The 14,963-nt window shown below is 36.9% G+C and overlaps 1 protein-coding gene across 5 annotated transcripts; it reads left to right on the top strand.

Moving 5' to 3' along the window:
* The first annotated feature begins 251 nt into the window (after nucleotides 1-251).
* Nucleotides 252-14,780, top strand: LOC109209206 (alpha-N-acetylglucosaminidase-like). 5 transcript variants are annotated; one of them, XM_019372428.1, is made up of 19 exons: nucleotides 252-691; nucleotides 818-894; nucleotides 2,470-2,681; nucleotides 2,777-2,898; nucleotides 3,565-3,650; nucleotides 4,918-5,012; nucleotides 7,543-7,624; nucleotides 8,657-8,763; nucleotides 8,904-8,934; nucleotides 10,000-10,141; nucleotides 10,365-10,412; nucleotides 10,645-10,754; nucleotides 11,440-11,554; nucleotides 11,992-12,090; nucleotides 12,520-12,630; nucleotides 13,480-13,724; nucleotides 13,813-13,851; nucleotides 13,995-14,050; nucleotides 14,125-14,143. In XM_019372428.1, exons 1-18 carry the CDS (start codon nucleotides 467-469, stop codon nucleotides 14,005-14,007), a joined length of 1,959 nt encoding a protein of 652 aa, XP_019227973.1. In that variant the 5' UTR covers nucleotides 252-466; the 3' UTR covers nucleotides 14,008-14,050; nucleotides 14,125-14,143. The 5 variants fall into 5 exon arrangements, with proteins under 5 accessions (XP_019227973.1, XP_019227974.1, XP_019227972.1 ...); XM_019372429.1 differs by adding an exon at nucleotides 14,393-14,780 and having other exon boundaries at nucleotides 255-691; nucleotides 10,024-10,141; nucleotides 10,645-10,753; ... (1 more) ...; nucleotides 13,813-14,050; nucleotides 14,125-14,203; XM_019372427.1 differs by adding an exon at nucleotides 14,393-14,780 and having other exon boundaries at nucleotides 255-691; nucleotides 10,024-10,141; nucleotides 13,813-14,050; nucleotides 14,125-14,203.
* Nucleotides 14,781-14,963: the final 183 nt, after the last annotated feature.

Genomic DNA, 14,963 nt, shown 5'->3' with positions numbered 1-14,963 from the left:
CAAGGGTTAATTTCCCTTGTTTTTTAATTTGATCGGACGGCTACAAAAGAATATTTCCTGAAAATAGCACAGTATTAAAGCATTCTATTGACTGTTAATATTATGATGATAACGTTAAAAATGTTCTCCTATTGATAAGATGAGATAAATGATTCCCTTGCATTCATGGAAGTGGGGCAACAATCGATACAAAAGAGCAGGTCGTAATTGTAATCCCACGATTAAACTCCAAAAAAAAAAAAAAATGTATTCTTAAGAAAGAGTAGTAAATTCGAATTCAAAACAAACGTGTTGAGAGTGATACACTCGGCCCTTTTTCTATTCACCTTAGCCTGCAAAAGTTTGTCTTCACTTCTTCAACTTCCATTCCATTCCATTGATACTCTCTCTTCTCACTACTAAAACATGTCTCACATTTCCACTATTATAAACCTCTTCAGTTCAACTACGACTTTCAATTTCAGCAATGGATTCCATTTCCATGATCTCTTCTTTAATTTTCATCTTCTGCGCTTTCTGCTTTTCCGGAGCTAATTCTTCGACGCTCGGAGTCAATTACGTTTCGCGGCTTCTCGAAATTCAGGAACGGGAAAGGGCACCTTCTTCGCTCCAATTAACTGCCGCCTACGGCGTTCTTAATCGCTTAATCCCTTCCCATTTTTCGAGTTTTGAGTTCCACGTCATTCCCAAGGTGCATTTATAAACACTTCATTTCTTAGATGTAATTCGTTACGAAGGGAAAATTTGTTTCATCAGTCCTTCGTTTTAATATATGGTAGCAGCAAATTAAAGAGAGGTTGTCACGTTTTTCATGTAGGAACATTGTGATGGAGAATTTTGTTTCAACATAAGCAATCACCCTGGTTCGGCTCGAGAAGGTTCTCCTGAAATTTTGTAAGTTAAAATTTTTATTTATGTTGCCAAATGTTTACAGTGACAATATCCTTTAAGTAGTAAATTTTTGGTGCTTCTTTCTCGGGTAAATTTCTTCAATGGTCATTCAAGTTAAGCTTTGTAACATAGAAGTCACGTTTCTTTCTTTTGTAACACACAAAGTCATTTTAGTATAGCCATATTAACAAAAATATACAAGTGACCAAACAATGCAACTTTTGGCCAGAAAACTAATGTGGCTATCCTAATCAACTAATTAATTTAGTATAATGGATTAACAAATTTAAATTGAAATGAAAAATGCAAAATTTTGGCCGGAAAACTAACGTGATATTGTTGGTGTTTCTAAGAGAGGCATGAGTGTGAAGAGAAGAATCATGATTGAATGTGTCACTACTGTGTTTAAAAAGAAGTCTATAGTTTCTAAGAATAGAGTATCTTGAGGGGTGTTTTTGGGTTTTTATCTTAAATCTACAATTTAAATGGCACAATTGGTGAGGTCTATGATTCGCAATTGTGTGATGTACTCTTTACTGTTTATGTTGCTTATTAAGCAGTATATTTGGGCTGATGTTGATCAATGGGCGCATTTTGTCAGTGAATTCAAGTATGAGCAGTAGTGTTTAGTTTGTTAACCTTTTCTACGTCAATTGGTGATTTTGAAAGTTGATTCAGATATGAGCATTAGTTTTTGCATTTAGTTTGTCGGTTCAATATGAGCAGTAGTTTTTGTCGTGATCACATTTTGCTAACTGCAATGACCAAGTTGTGAATTCTTAGTAGAAGATGAATTTGTGTAAAATTTAATAAATTAATTAGAGGATTAGAAAGCCACTTCAATTTTCCGGCCAAAATTGTATTTTATAGTACAACAATAACAACAACAACAAACCCAGTGTAATCCCACAAGTGGGGTCTGGGGAGGGTAGTGTGTACGCAGACCTTACCCCTACCTTCAAGAAGGAGAGGTAAAAGTTGTATTTATAGTCACTTTTATATTTCTGTTAATTAGGCTATAGTAAAATGACTTTTGTGTTACAAAAGAAAGAAAAGTGACTTTTGTGTTACAACGCTTAACTTGAATGACCATGGATGAAATTTACCCCTTAATTGTCCTTTCTGTTTTTATAAAGCTTCAGTGAGTTATTATTAGAGTGTGGAGATTGATGGAGTAGTTCTAGTAATCAAATGGGTTTGAGCACTACAAATATGCAGTATAATTAGTATGATAATGTTTGAATATTGCTGGTCAGGGTAAGTAGTCAAAAATCTGTATTGGGTCCTGACAAATAGTGTGGGATACTACACAAGCCTGTTTAGAGACATAGTATTGCTTTTGTGTAGAGAGCTCAATGAGCTCAGTTTGACTTTGTGCTAAACATATAGTATTGCTTTTCAATATTGCATTTCTGTTATGTAGCAGAACTTCTATAATACCATAATAAAACTATTAAAAGAAATGCTTTTTCTCCATTTTTTATAACTTAACAAGTCTTCATGTCTTTTGTACATAATGTATTGCTCGCGAAGGAAATTATGGAACTCTATTAGTAAGTATATCTCGATGTTTTTCAGAATAAGTGGAACCACAGCAGTAGAGATATTGTCAGGTCTTCATTGGTACTTGAAATATTGGTGTGGAGCACATATATCATGGAGCAAAACAGGTGGAGCACAATTAGCTTCTGTACCTTACCCTGGCTCTCTCCCTGCTGTTCAAGATACAGGAATAGTAGTAAAGAGACCTGTTCCTTGGAGCTATTACCAGAATGCTGTCACATCAAGCTGTAAACCAACATTTTTTTTAAAACCTTTTAGACACTTTTTGAGTCCTCTCATGGATCAGGAGGTATACTTAAACTTTGTCGATATCTGTTTCTAGATACATTTGCCTGGTGGGATTGGGAAAGGTGGGAACAAGAGATTGACTGGATGGCTCTCCAGGGAATCAATTTGCCATTGGCATTCACTGGGCAAGAAGCTATATGGCAAAAGGTCTTCAAGGTACTTTCCTTTGACCCTAGTGTCATATTGATTGTCTCAGTTGAAGATTCCTAGTTCTTCTTACTGATTTATGTTGAATAAGATTGGCAGTTTTCCATTTCACTGGGTTAACTCATACTGAGAAAATCCATAGACAACAAGTTTGCTAGAAATATAATGGTGCAGGTGTCTGGTGAAACGTTCAAGTCAAACAGTTTGATACAGAAAAATTCAGACGCTGCCTAAGTTGACTTAATGAAGTTATTTTTTTACTTTTTGAATCGACCTGGAGATTACTTTAATGTAATAGAACTTTTTTTTAGCTAGTTCATTCATGAAGGGCAAATAGGATTTTCAGTCTTTATATCAGACGAGATGCTACTGTTGATGATATGAAAATTAATTGTCGTCTGCATTTTTATGATGTCTCTGCGTCTGGACAACTAAAATCCACTTGTGCGTAATCTACTGCTCCGTTTGACTCTGAAGATACTTCTAAAACGTCAACTTTTCCAGTAAAGTCTTCAGTTTGCTATAGTGGATATATGCTTATTGTAGAACATGCTGAAACCTGAACCTGAGTATAATATTAAGCCTCTTTGGATGGATAGAACATTGCTTTACTGTGTCCTTTATGGGTTGAATTTGTGCACTTATATTTTTGACAACTGGTTTTTACTTGCGCAGAACTTCAATATTAGTACTTCAAATCTGGATGATTTCTTCGGAGGTCCAGCATTTCTTGCATGGTCACGTATGGGAAACCTACACAGGTGAGCTTCTAGTCATTGACCTCTCTGTACTCTTTATTGAAGTCCTAAGAGTTATCAGTGTTTTGGAGTTATAGTTTTACTATTCCACATTTCCTTCATTCCATCTTCAAAACAAGACAATTTTCTCTTGCTTTGCTCCTTAAAATGCATTCCTAATTTATGCTTCGAGTGTGATCAAAATTTCCAGATAAAAAGGGCAATCTGAACGTTGAACATGTATTTGTCTTAATGAATTAAATTAGTCTCTATTTTCTTAAGACTACAGTGAGACTCTCTAGGGAATTACGAACTAAAAAGGAGAAGAATCAAGAACCTATACGAAGAAAAAAAACTAAAAGAAAAGTTAAAGAAGTATGAAACTTTTACAGGAAACCGATTAAAACAAAGGCAAGATTAAAAAGAGGAAATTTTTCCAGTGTTTTTCTTACTTTAGTTAGTTTGAAACATACTCATTACGTAGCCTCATTTGCTGAAGTAATGACTAAAAACCTAGCTATATTAATGATTTTTTGCTCCGGATTAGTATGTTATCGATTGAAGGGGAGTCTTGGCATAACCGGTAAAGTTGCTGCCACGTGACCAGGAGGTCACAGATTCGAGCCGTGGAAATAACCTCTTGCAGAAATGCAGGGTAAGACTGCGTATAATAGACCCTTGTGGTCCGGCCCTTCCGCGGACCCCGCGCATAGCGGGAGCTTAGTGCACTGGATTGCCCTTTTTTATTAGTATGTTATTGATTCTATCTCCATTATCTTGTTCATTGAAAACTAAAAGAAAGAAAAATTATCACTTGGTACCTCAATGTGCAGCTAACTGGTTAGCATAAATTTGTTAAACTCTGTTTTGGGTATTTCATTTTTTTCACCTATCTAATCGAGTGTCATTATAGTATTTTTAATTGAAAATTGGGGAAAGGGTGCTTCATTTGAAGAATTGAGTTCTTTTTGCATCATGCATTGCGATCAAACAGTTCCAAGTTTTTTGCGATAAAGTTCTCTCATAGAAATTTGAAGATGTGTACTACCTATGATAAGTCACATGAAATTGATGGTGTTATTTTCCAATGATGAGTTCATTCAGGAGCTACTTTTTGTTGTATCATGAACTTATTTAGCATTGCTATTCAATGTAAAATGTAATCTTATGGCATTTAACTTTGTTTCATGGCTCAATAGTTACTTTTCTCATAAGCAATTTGGCTTGCATGTTCTTATTCCTATTATATTTCTATTGTCTTTAATTTCCTAACATAATGCATCAATCATAGATGGGGCGGGCCACTGCCACAAAGCTGGCTAGATCAGCAACTCATTCTGCAGAAGAAAATTCTTGCCAGAATGTTTGAACTTGGGATGACGCCAGGTATAGCTATATAAGTGTGTTTTAAAGCTTTCTTAAGTTTCCTGCTTTTCCTAACTGAGAAAGGTTTGTTTCAAAACAAAAATTAGGTAGAAAGGAGTCAGAAGTTGAATCATGCATCTAAATTCCATATAATTTTGATGAAGTGCCGACATAGTTTTTCCCGAAATATAAAAAAATGAGGATGAAAGTAAACTAAAAGGCTGCTTTCCTCGAATAAAAGTTATGCTATCACGAAATAATGTTTTGCTTCATGTGGAAAGTGTAGACGAGGAGGAGAAAAGGGCGAATAGGGAGCATTATAAGTTGGCTAAGAAAGAGGCAAAGCTAGCAGTTACGGCGGCCAAGACTGTAGCTTTTAGTCGTTTATATGAGGGACTCGAGGACAGAGGTGGGGATAACAGGTTGTTTAGGTTAGCCAAGGCGCGAGAAAGGAAGGCGCTGGACTTGGACCAAGTGAAGTGCATCAAGGACGAAGAAGGTAGAGTTTTGTTGGATGAGGGGCTTATCCGTCAGAGATGGCAGACCTACTTCCATAGTCTCTTAAACGAGGAGGGGACAAGAGCATTGTACTGGGTGATTTGGAACTCTCTGGGAGTCGTAAGCGGATTAGAGTTGATGAAGTTGAGGGGGCTATGCGTAAGATATGCAGGGGGAAAGCGACCGGGCCGGATGAAATTCCGGCGGAGTTTTGGAGGAGTGCGGGCGAGGCAAGCTTGGAGTGGCTCACTAGGTTATTTTATGTCATTTTTAGAATGAAGAAGATGCCCGAAGAGTGGAGGTGGAGCACGATGGTTCCTGTATACAAGAACAAAGGTGCTATCCAAAATTGCAATAACTATCGGGGTATCAAGCTGCTTAGCCATACTATGAAAGTCTGGGAGAGAGTGGTAGAGCTAAGGGTGAGGAGTAGTGTGTCTATTTCCGAGAGCCAGTTTGGGTTTATGTCAGGGTGTTCGACTACAGAAGCCATCCAACCTTATTAGGAGATTGATGGAGCAGTATAGGGAGAGAAAGAAGGACTTGCATATGGTGTTCATCGACTTAGAAAAGACATATGATAAAGTCCCAACGGAGGTTTTGTGGAGATATTTGGAGGCTAGAGGTGTACCTGTTGCCTACGTTTGGTTGATTAAGGACATGTATGATGGAGAAAAGACCCGAGTGAGGACAGTGGGTGGGGACTCGGACCATTTTCCGGTGATGATGGGGTTGCATCAGGGGTCGGCACTCAGCCCTTTTTTTGTTTGCTTTGGTGATGGACGTACTGACGCGCCACTTCCAAGGGGAGGTGCCGTGGGGCATGCTATTTGCAGATGATCTTGTGTTGATTGACGAGATGCGAGACGGTGTGAACGCCAATTAGAGGTATGGAGGCAGACCCTGGAATCTAAAGGTTTCAAGTTAAGCGGGACCAAGACAGAATACTTGGAGTGTAAGTTCAGTGGCGAGACTCAAGGAGGGGAAGGGGAGGTGAGGCTGGACTCGCAGGTCATCCCTAGGAGAGGGAGTTTTAAGTACTTTGGGTCTATTATTCAGGGGGATAGGGAGATTGATGAAGTTGTCACACATTGTATTGGGGCGGGATGGATGAAATAGAGACTCGCTTTCGGGGTTTTGTGTGACTAGAAGGTGCCACCGAAACTTAAGGGTAAGTTCTACAGAGTGGTGGTCAGACCAACGATGTTGTATGGGGTTGAGTGTTGGCCGGTCAAGATCGCTCATGTCCAGAAGATGAAGGTAGCAGATATGAGGATGTTAAGATGGATGTGCGGTCACACCAGGTTAGATAGGATCAGAAATGTGGTTATTCGCGACAAGGTGAGTGTGGCCCCTATTGAGGACGAGATGCGGGAAGCGCGCCTTAGGTGGTTTGGTCATGTGAGGAGGAGGAGCACAGACGCCCCGGTGAGGAGGTGTGAGAGGTTGACATTGGAAGGCCTACGGAGAGGTAGAGGTAGACCAAAGAAGAGGTGGGGAAAGGTGATTAGGCAAGACATGGCGCAGCTTCAGCTGACTGAGGACATGACCCTTGATAGGAAGGTATGGAGGTCGAGGATTAGGGTAGTCTAGAGGGTTCATAACAGTAGTATTAGCACACAGTCTTGCTTTCTGTTGGTAGTAGATTTTTATGACTAACCGTTATTTTCTTTCCTTGTTGATCACATTACTGTCTTGTTGTTTTTATTTTGCTTTTATATGACTTTTTGGCACTGTCCCTTCTTATCTATATTTTCATTAATGTGGTGCTTATGCTTTCTTGAGCTGAGGGTTTATTGGAAATAACTTCTATATCCTCACAAGGTAGGAGTAAGGTCTGCGTACACACTATCCTCCCCAGACCCCACAGTACTGGGTATGTTGTTGTTGTAACATGTTTCTTGTTTACTTTCCAAAACTCTTGTTAATGTTTAGAACAAGTTTAAAAATCTCGAAAATGTTGAGGATTTTTATTAAATATATAATGTGGGCTTGACTTCTGTGTTTTGTTGCCTTGGTAAACCAAATTAAGCTGATTCCGTGCATCTTTCAGTTCTTCCAGCCTTTTCTGGAAATGTTCCGGCAGCACTGAAGCATGTATTTCCATCAGCAAAGATAAGTCATCTGGGGAACTGGTATATACTTGCACATCTGCTTTAACACAAAGTAGTAGATTGGTGATTTTAAAAAAGCTAATGCCTCTATCTACTATTTTCTTTCCCTTATTTTCTTTGGAATCTTCCAATCTTTCCATTAGATTTCTTGTGGAGATAACTTGAGAAAATCAGCTAGCAGGAAGGATTTCCCTCATAATCATATTTTGATATGTTATTTCTCCTTAATCTTACATCTTACTTTTTCAGGGTCAAATCACAAATGTAATTAAGAATTGCAAGACAAAAAGTCTATGCTAAAGATATATTTAAAAATGGACTTGGCGCATTTTAGAAAGAGAGCTGAGGAGTTTTTAAAATAGATAGACACGTTGGTTTTCTCTTTAATCTGCTTGTCACTGTATTTTTGGTAAATGTCTGTTCACAATCTTTGACCACGGTTTCCTTCATAGTAATTACTAGTATCCATGGGGGATAACATTATTAATAGTTAAAGTTGTCGATTACAAAATTCACTTAATATTTAATGACAATATAAATATTTAGTTGTACAATTGTATCCTTTTTTTTTAATATGTAGTAAGCTAGTTATACATTTGTATCTTTTCTTAATTTTGTAAGAAAAAAGTTTTAAGAAATAAAAAGTCTTTGGACTGATCCTTCTTGGTGATGACATGACTAATGATTTAGAAATAATTGCTGAAAATATTAGACACTATTCTAAGTATAATGTCCAATTACTTCTAAAGTTTCTCTCTAATAATTAATTCGCCAAGCACAAACATATCTATTGTAAAATGGTTTCTTCTGATTATTTTATCTCTTTTTAATAAGTGATGCAATCATACAAAATCTCACCCAGTTATGCTTTGTAATCAATTAAACAACACAATAACCATGAGATGAGCTATGAAGGAGTCTTCTCAAATTCTTGCACTGGAACTGATAACCTAACATTGTCCTTGGACTGTTGGTGAGAATGAAGTGCATAATTATCATAAGCATAATGCTATGGTTTTCTGCTATTTGTTTACAAATAATTATTGGTTTCAGGTTTACTGTGAATAGTGATCCCAGATGGTGCTGCACATATCTTCTTGATGCAACTGATCCTTTGTTTGTTGAAATCGGAAAAGCATTTATTGAACAACAGCTAAAAGGTATGGTAATAGAAATTTTTTGTCACAATCGGACCAATCGCCGTCTCATTTTGATTCTGTAATAGTAAGATTTTGTAGCTCAAAAAAACCTTTCTTTCTGTTTTACTCTTTTGTTGTTGGGGCCAAACCTTGCTATTCAGAATATGGAAGGAGCAGCCATATATATAACTGGTAAGCTGTTTCAATTCCATTCTTGTCAAGTAGAAAGATTGATATACTATCAGTGATGCTGAGTTATCTTATCGTCCCACATGGGGCTGTGTTAGGGATTCCAAGGGGTTTATATAAATCTTGGGCCACTCCACACATTGCCTTAAGGTTCTTCGTTGGATGCTCAGATTCTTTCACATGTTAGAAGTCAATGATACATCCAGAAAGTTTATGTTACTCAGAAACTGTACTGGGGGTAGTTTTGCACTCTAGCTTGCTAATGTCTTACTATAGTACACAGATCAATGGCTTGCTTATACAGTATTCAGAAAGCTGTAAGTGTATCAACTAATTTTGGGCACCGATAGATGAAATTAACTTTTGATTTTGTACGATATTAGATTTTCTATGTTCCATGCTCTTCAGCAGCAGTTTTCTACTGCATTGCTCAAAAAATATATTTACTGATAAACTGAATAAAACGATCCAGTTTTTGACCTCCCATTTTGTCTGATCCCAAATGAGAGGAATAAATGGAAGGAAATTAGAAGTAGAATACAAAAGTAGATTGAACTGAGACAGAGAGAGCGAGGTAGCTGAAAATGAGCAGCGAGAAAGTCTTCCATGTTTGTTTTGGGAGTTCAGGTTGGTGTTATAGCACTAACTTCATTTCTTGATGTTTTGTATTTTGTACTCGACTCAATTAGGTTATCATAATATATGTTAGGAAACTGTGACTTGCCTTTGCTACTCTCTTAAGCCAAAGTTTTACTTCTATTGTTTAATCTTATATTGAAAACTAGTTGACATAGATTGGTCATTTTCCATGATCATTCATTCCTTCAAATATTTAGAACCTGTTAAACTCTTGACATGTCAGCATAAGTGGCTCTATTTCTCCATCTCCAATTTCCAACAGTCTTATTTCAGTCAGACATGATTTCAAACCCTTACCTTATCAAAAAAGAAAAAGCATCTTTTGTCCATGATAAAGAACTGACATGCTTGCAGTAAAGCTATTGTGTGATGATCACCATGTGGTAATAGCCTATCTTTGTAACCTTGTCCAACTTTGTCTCATCCCAGTTGGAAAATGTCAATCTATTGTAGTGATACCTTTGATGAGAACACACCACCTGTTGATGATCCAGAGTATATCTCTTCATTGGGGGCCACAATTTTTGAAGGAATGCAAAGTGCTGATTCTGATGCAGTTTGGCTAATGCAGGTGAAATGGCTTAACTCTTGCAGCAGATTGTCCAATTTTGGGAATCTCTAATTTTTGTCTACTGGTATCTGAAACTCCTGTTCAGTTAATCCTGTTTAGTTCTTCGTACGGGTATTCATTAGCATTCTGTCTTCAATTTGCCTGAATCGTTGAATTGTCAGTCTACTCCTCTGGCATGGCGCACACATCATCTCTCTTATATCATTTTCTTTTATTTTTCTAGGGATGGCTTTTCACATATGATCCTTTCTGGAGACCTCCACAGATGAAGGTTGCCTCCTTAATCTTTATTTCCCTCTTTTTCAATATCTAAGGTTCATGCTGATTACTTCTTCAAGAAAAAAATCTTCATGCTCTTTAACTAAAGTATATTACATATTGAACTTAGCTCTTTGAGGCATGGTAACATGAAGTTTTTGCATACATTATAAAATGTTCAATGCCTCCAAAAGTTTGCCTTTATGTCTCCTGAGATACTAATTATTCAAGTGCACTCTATTCAGGCACTTCTGCATTCTGTTCCTCTTGGCAAGTTGATCGTTCTTGATCTTTATGCTGAAGTTAAACCTATATGGGCTACTTCAAAGCAGTTCTACGGCACCCCATACATATGGAAAGTAACATTACTATTTTTCTTTTATGTATCTGATGCAGTCTTCAATGTCATCAGGTTCTAGATAGTCATTCCACAATAGTTAGCATGCTATTTGCTCGGTTCATCTGGCCCATCTCGGTTGAAATTAGTCTTAAATTGGTTTTTTTGGCTGGACACATCATAAATATCTTCATGGAATGACTTGGAAGGGTGTTGGTTTGGATATGATAGAATTTTTCTTAATCCGTTTGCTTAACATAGACGTTCTGGACTGATGCTCAGAAAGTAGTTACTTAGACATATTTTTATATGCCTCATGAATGTCGTAGATCATACCGGGCTGCTGTCAATAAACAATAATAAGCATGGCTAACCTTTTGTTCTAAGAGCATTAGACACACATCCAAGTTAGACCATGAGGTCCCTAAAATTTCAAATGGTGTGCAAGAATCTCATAAGATAGGTGTCTGGTATAGTTAGCTGTGATTCTAACAAGTCTTGAAGGCAGTTCATAGCCTTCTTATTCATTATGGAGATGAAATACTGTAACTTTCTGAGTTTCTGTGGTTGGAGCCTTCTCACCAGCATTAGCTCAGGTTTCTCTAATTTAATGTGAGCTAATATATTAGCTCTAGCTACCTGAAATTTGTCTTTCCAAAATTAATCTGTTTGTATTCATGACATTTCTTTACAATATTCTCAGGTGTATGCTACACAATTTTGCTGGTAACGTTGAAATGTATGGAGTTCTTGATGCAGTGGGATCAGGACCTGTTGAAGCTTGTATAAGTGACAACTCAACCATGGCAAGTTTGATTGTAATCGTCTTAGGTTTTCATTCTGTTTATCATTGTGTACGCTTACATAATTGGTTGCCCCATTTTTTGATCCTCGATACCCTAATCTTGTTAGGATCTTTGAGCAACGTGGCTGAGTTACTTCCAATGCTTCTGTCCAATTCCATCAGTTTCTTCTGAGAATGTTTGACGGGATTTCGAAATAAAACTTTGTGTGTTGCTTCCTTGTTCATAAAGTTAGAGATTACACGATAGTCTTAGGTGGTCTAGGTATAATTATAGGAGATTATTTGTCCCATTGGCGGTCTTAGATTTCGATCCATGAAATACTAATCTTTTAGGATCTTGTTCCTATAGTTTGATTTGTCATGTAACTCAGTCCTTTCTTCTTTATTTTTAAACTTTTTTACTAAATTTCTTCATGTATCTAACTCTTAATTTTTTTTACTTGCCAAAAGGTTGGTGTTGGGATGTCAATGGAAGGCATTGAACAGAACCCTGTTGTGTACGATTTAATGGCTGAAATGGCTTTTCAGCATAACCCAGTTGATATCAAGGTAATGTGACAGTTTTATGGATAACCCTGTAGTCTATCATTTGATTTCTTCTGTATCTTTTCCTTTTTAGTAAATTAAACCCTTCTTTCCATACATTCTAATGTAGCATTTTTCACTTATCAGTTTAAGCAATTATATATGGTAAAGAACTGTCTTAGCTAAAAGAAAGTGTTTTCAGTCAAAAGACTAAAATTCTTTGCTTCATAAACTGTGACAGCCTTTCTCCTCTTATTCAATTTTAACTATTGCGTGGTCAACATTCTTCAAGTTTACAAAATTTTGCTATGTTTACAAATTCTGCAGCTGAAGGATAAAGCAGTTCAAACTAGCTTGTTTTTTGTCAAAGTACTTCTACATGTTATCAGTTGAACTAGTGAATTCTGGTTGCATGTGCAACACCTAATAAGTCAGTAAAACACTTTCTTGTAGGCTTGGATAAATCTATACTCCAGAAGACGCTATGGGAGATTTGTTCAACCCATGCAAGATGCCTGGAATATTTTGTATCATACCATCTATAATTGCACTGATGGTGCTTATGTAAGTTACCTGTTTATTGCTGCCTTGTTCTTCGTGAGGTGCTTATGTAAGAAATTCATATATTTGCCTTGTCCTTCCACTAAGAGGTGTTTTAAGGATCTTCAAGTGTCATATGAACAAACTAATGGAAGCACTGTTTGCACTTGACATATGATAGTATCACCTTTTTAACTGATTTAGTTTGGTGAGTATTTCACATATGTTCCTCTTGAAGTACTCTCACATAACCTTGGGACTAAAATATTAAGGGATTGATGGTGTAAGTTGATAAATGGAGAAAAGGAAAACAAAATGCAAAAAGTAGCATCATCTCAAAACAAAACAACATAATCTCTTAGGAACTGTACTCAAATTCTATGGTGCTGCAAACTGGTTGTTTTGGATGGAGATAAATCGTGTGATATTCCACCGTATATGTTTGACCACTATTTCCAAGACAACATGGTTATTACTTGTCCTTTTTCCCGTAACTCCTAGTATAGTGCCTCATATCAGCATCGGAATTCTAACAAAAGTAGTGGTATCAGAAAGTCGAAATTACCAGTCTAGAAAAGTAAAATCAAATGTTTATTGTTATTTTCATTCTCTTGTCCTTTGTACATTTGGGCATTTATTGGAACTTTTGGTTCTATATTTTATTAATTTCCGAACTTTGATATGGTTCCTACTTCCTACATACCAAATGTGCATGCACTGACAAGCTTCTGCTCCCAAGACAAAAACATGCATCGATATCCAGAATACCATAAAGTCATCTATTCAGCATCATACATTCCGAGCCTCATATGATATTATATTCACGAATAATAGCTGTTTGTGTTCACCATTTCCCTTGTTATTCTGGTGCAGGACAAAAATAGAGATGTTATTGTCTCATTTCCAGATGTTGAGCCAAAGTCCATTTCAACAATGCAAATAGCACTAAACGATATCCATGAACAATATGGAAAACGATATTTAGGTAGAGCTATTCTGGAAGAAGTAAATGATTCTTATGATAAACCTCATCTTTGGTATTCAAACTCAGATGTTATACATGCACTAAAACTTTTCCTGGAGAGTGGAAATCAACTATCTGACAGCAGTACTTACAGGTCGGATAAGCTAGTTCCTCTAAGTTTCCTTCTCTATTTCATTTTTTCACTTTAAATGATTGTATTGGTTGTCCCTCAATCTTTTCAGATATGACCTCATAGACCTGACAAGACAAGCTTTGGCAAAGTATGCAAATGAACTATTCTTAGATGTTATAGAAGCTTATAAATTGGATGATCTGCATGCTGTTTCACACCTTAGCCAAAAAATTCTAGGCCTTGTAAAAGATATGGATATGCTTCTAAGATGCCATGATGGATTCCTTCTAGGACCTTGGATTGAGAGTGCAAAAAAACTTGCTCAAGATGAAGATCAGGAAAGACAGGTATAGGTGCCTTTAACTTAACACTTTTCATGCTTAAACCTGGACACTTACTAACTTGAATGGTCAATTTGCAGTTTGAGTGGAACGCAAGAACTCAGATTACTATGTGGTTCGATAACTCTGAGGAAGTAGCTAGTTTGCTTCGCGACTATGGTATGCAAAATATTTAAGCCTGCGGTATATTATATAACCTTGTTATTTGTCTTTGGGGAAGTTTGTTTTCTGGAGCCACACACGCTCTACATTTCCTAAGCTTTGACCTACTGACATTTAGTTTTTGGGGGAAAGAACCTCGTGACACAAGGTTTTTGTTGACTCCTGGTTCCTCTTCCTTTTCTGTAGGTAACAAGTATTGGAGTGGGCTATTACGAGATTATTATGGTCCTCGTGCAGCAATTTATTTTAAGTTTCTAATAGAAAGTTTAGAAGAAGGCAACGGCTTCAACTTGAGAGGTTGGAGGAGGGAGTGGATCAACCTTACAAATAACTGGCAAAATAGCAGAGATGTTTTCCCTGTCAAAAGTACAGGAGATGCACTTAACGTATCACAATGGCTTTTTGAGAAATACTTGCAAGATCTGGGTTCACACGATCACTAGGTTTCTAAATGGAAATTGTCACATAGATGTGCCAGTAACCCAATATATCCCATTTTGGTTTCTGCAAGAAAAACATTTCATCATAATTGTAGTTTTGACGAATGAAATGAAAGCCTCTCTTTAATTTCATATATGCATTCCAAATACAAAAAAGAGAAGGAAAATCAAAGAAGTTAGAGATTCGCAGCAGGAAAAACACCATGGTATTATATCGGCAACCAAATGCAACTTTGATTCACATGTACAATCAACTCAACTGAATATGTTATTTCTTAAAATGAAATTCATTTTGCGGAAGGTGAAAGGAGAGAATG

This window comes from Nicotiana attenuata, unplaced genomic scaffold (assembly GCF_001879085.1).
Source record: "Nicotiana attenuata strain UT unplaced genomic scaffold, NIATTr2, whole genome shotgun sequence".
In the NCBI taxonomy this organism is placed as follows: domain Eukaryota; kingdom Viridiplantae; phylum Streptophyta; class Magnoliopsida; order Solanales; family Solanaceae; genus Nicotiana; species Nicotiana attenuata.
The sequence above is the reverse complement of the archived record's forward strand: the minus strand, read 5'-3'. Positions and strand labels throughout refer to the sequence as shown.

What these genes read in the sequence shown, in the direction of transcription:
- LOC109209206 (XM_019372425.1), top strand. Translation starts at nt 467, where the DNA reads ATGGATTCCATTTCCATGATCTCTTCTTTAATTTTCATCTTCTGCGCT. An exon ending in ATAACCCAGTTGATATCAAG is followed by an intron (nt 12,091 to 12,519) that starts GTAATGTGACAG and finishes ACTTTCTTGTAG; the next exon opens with GCTTGGATAAATCTATACTC. An exon ending in TCTGACAGCAGTACTTACAG is followed by an intron (nt 13,725 to 13,812) that starts GTCGGATAAGCT and finishes CAATCTTTTCAG; the next exon opens with ATATGACCTCATAGACCTGA.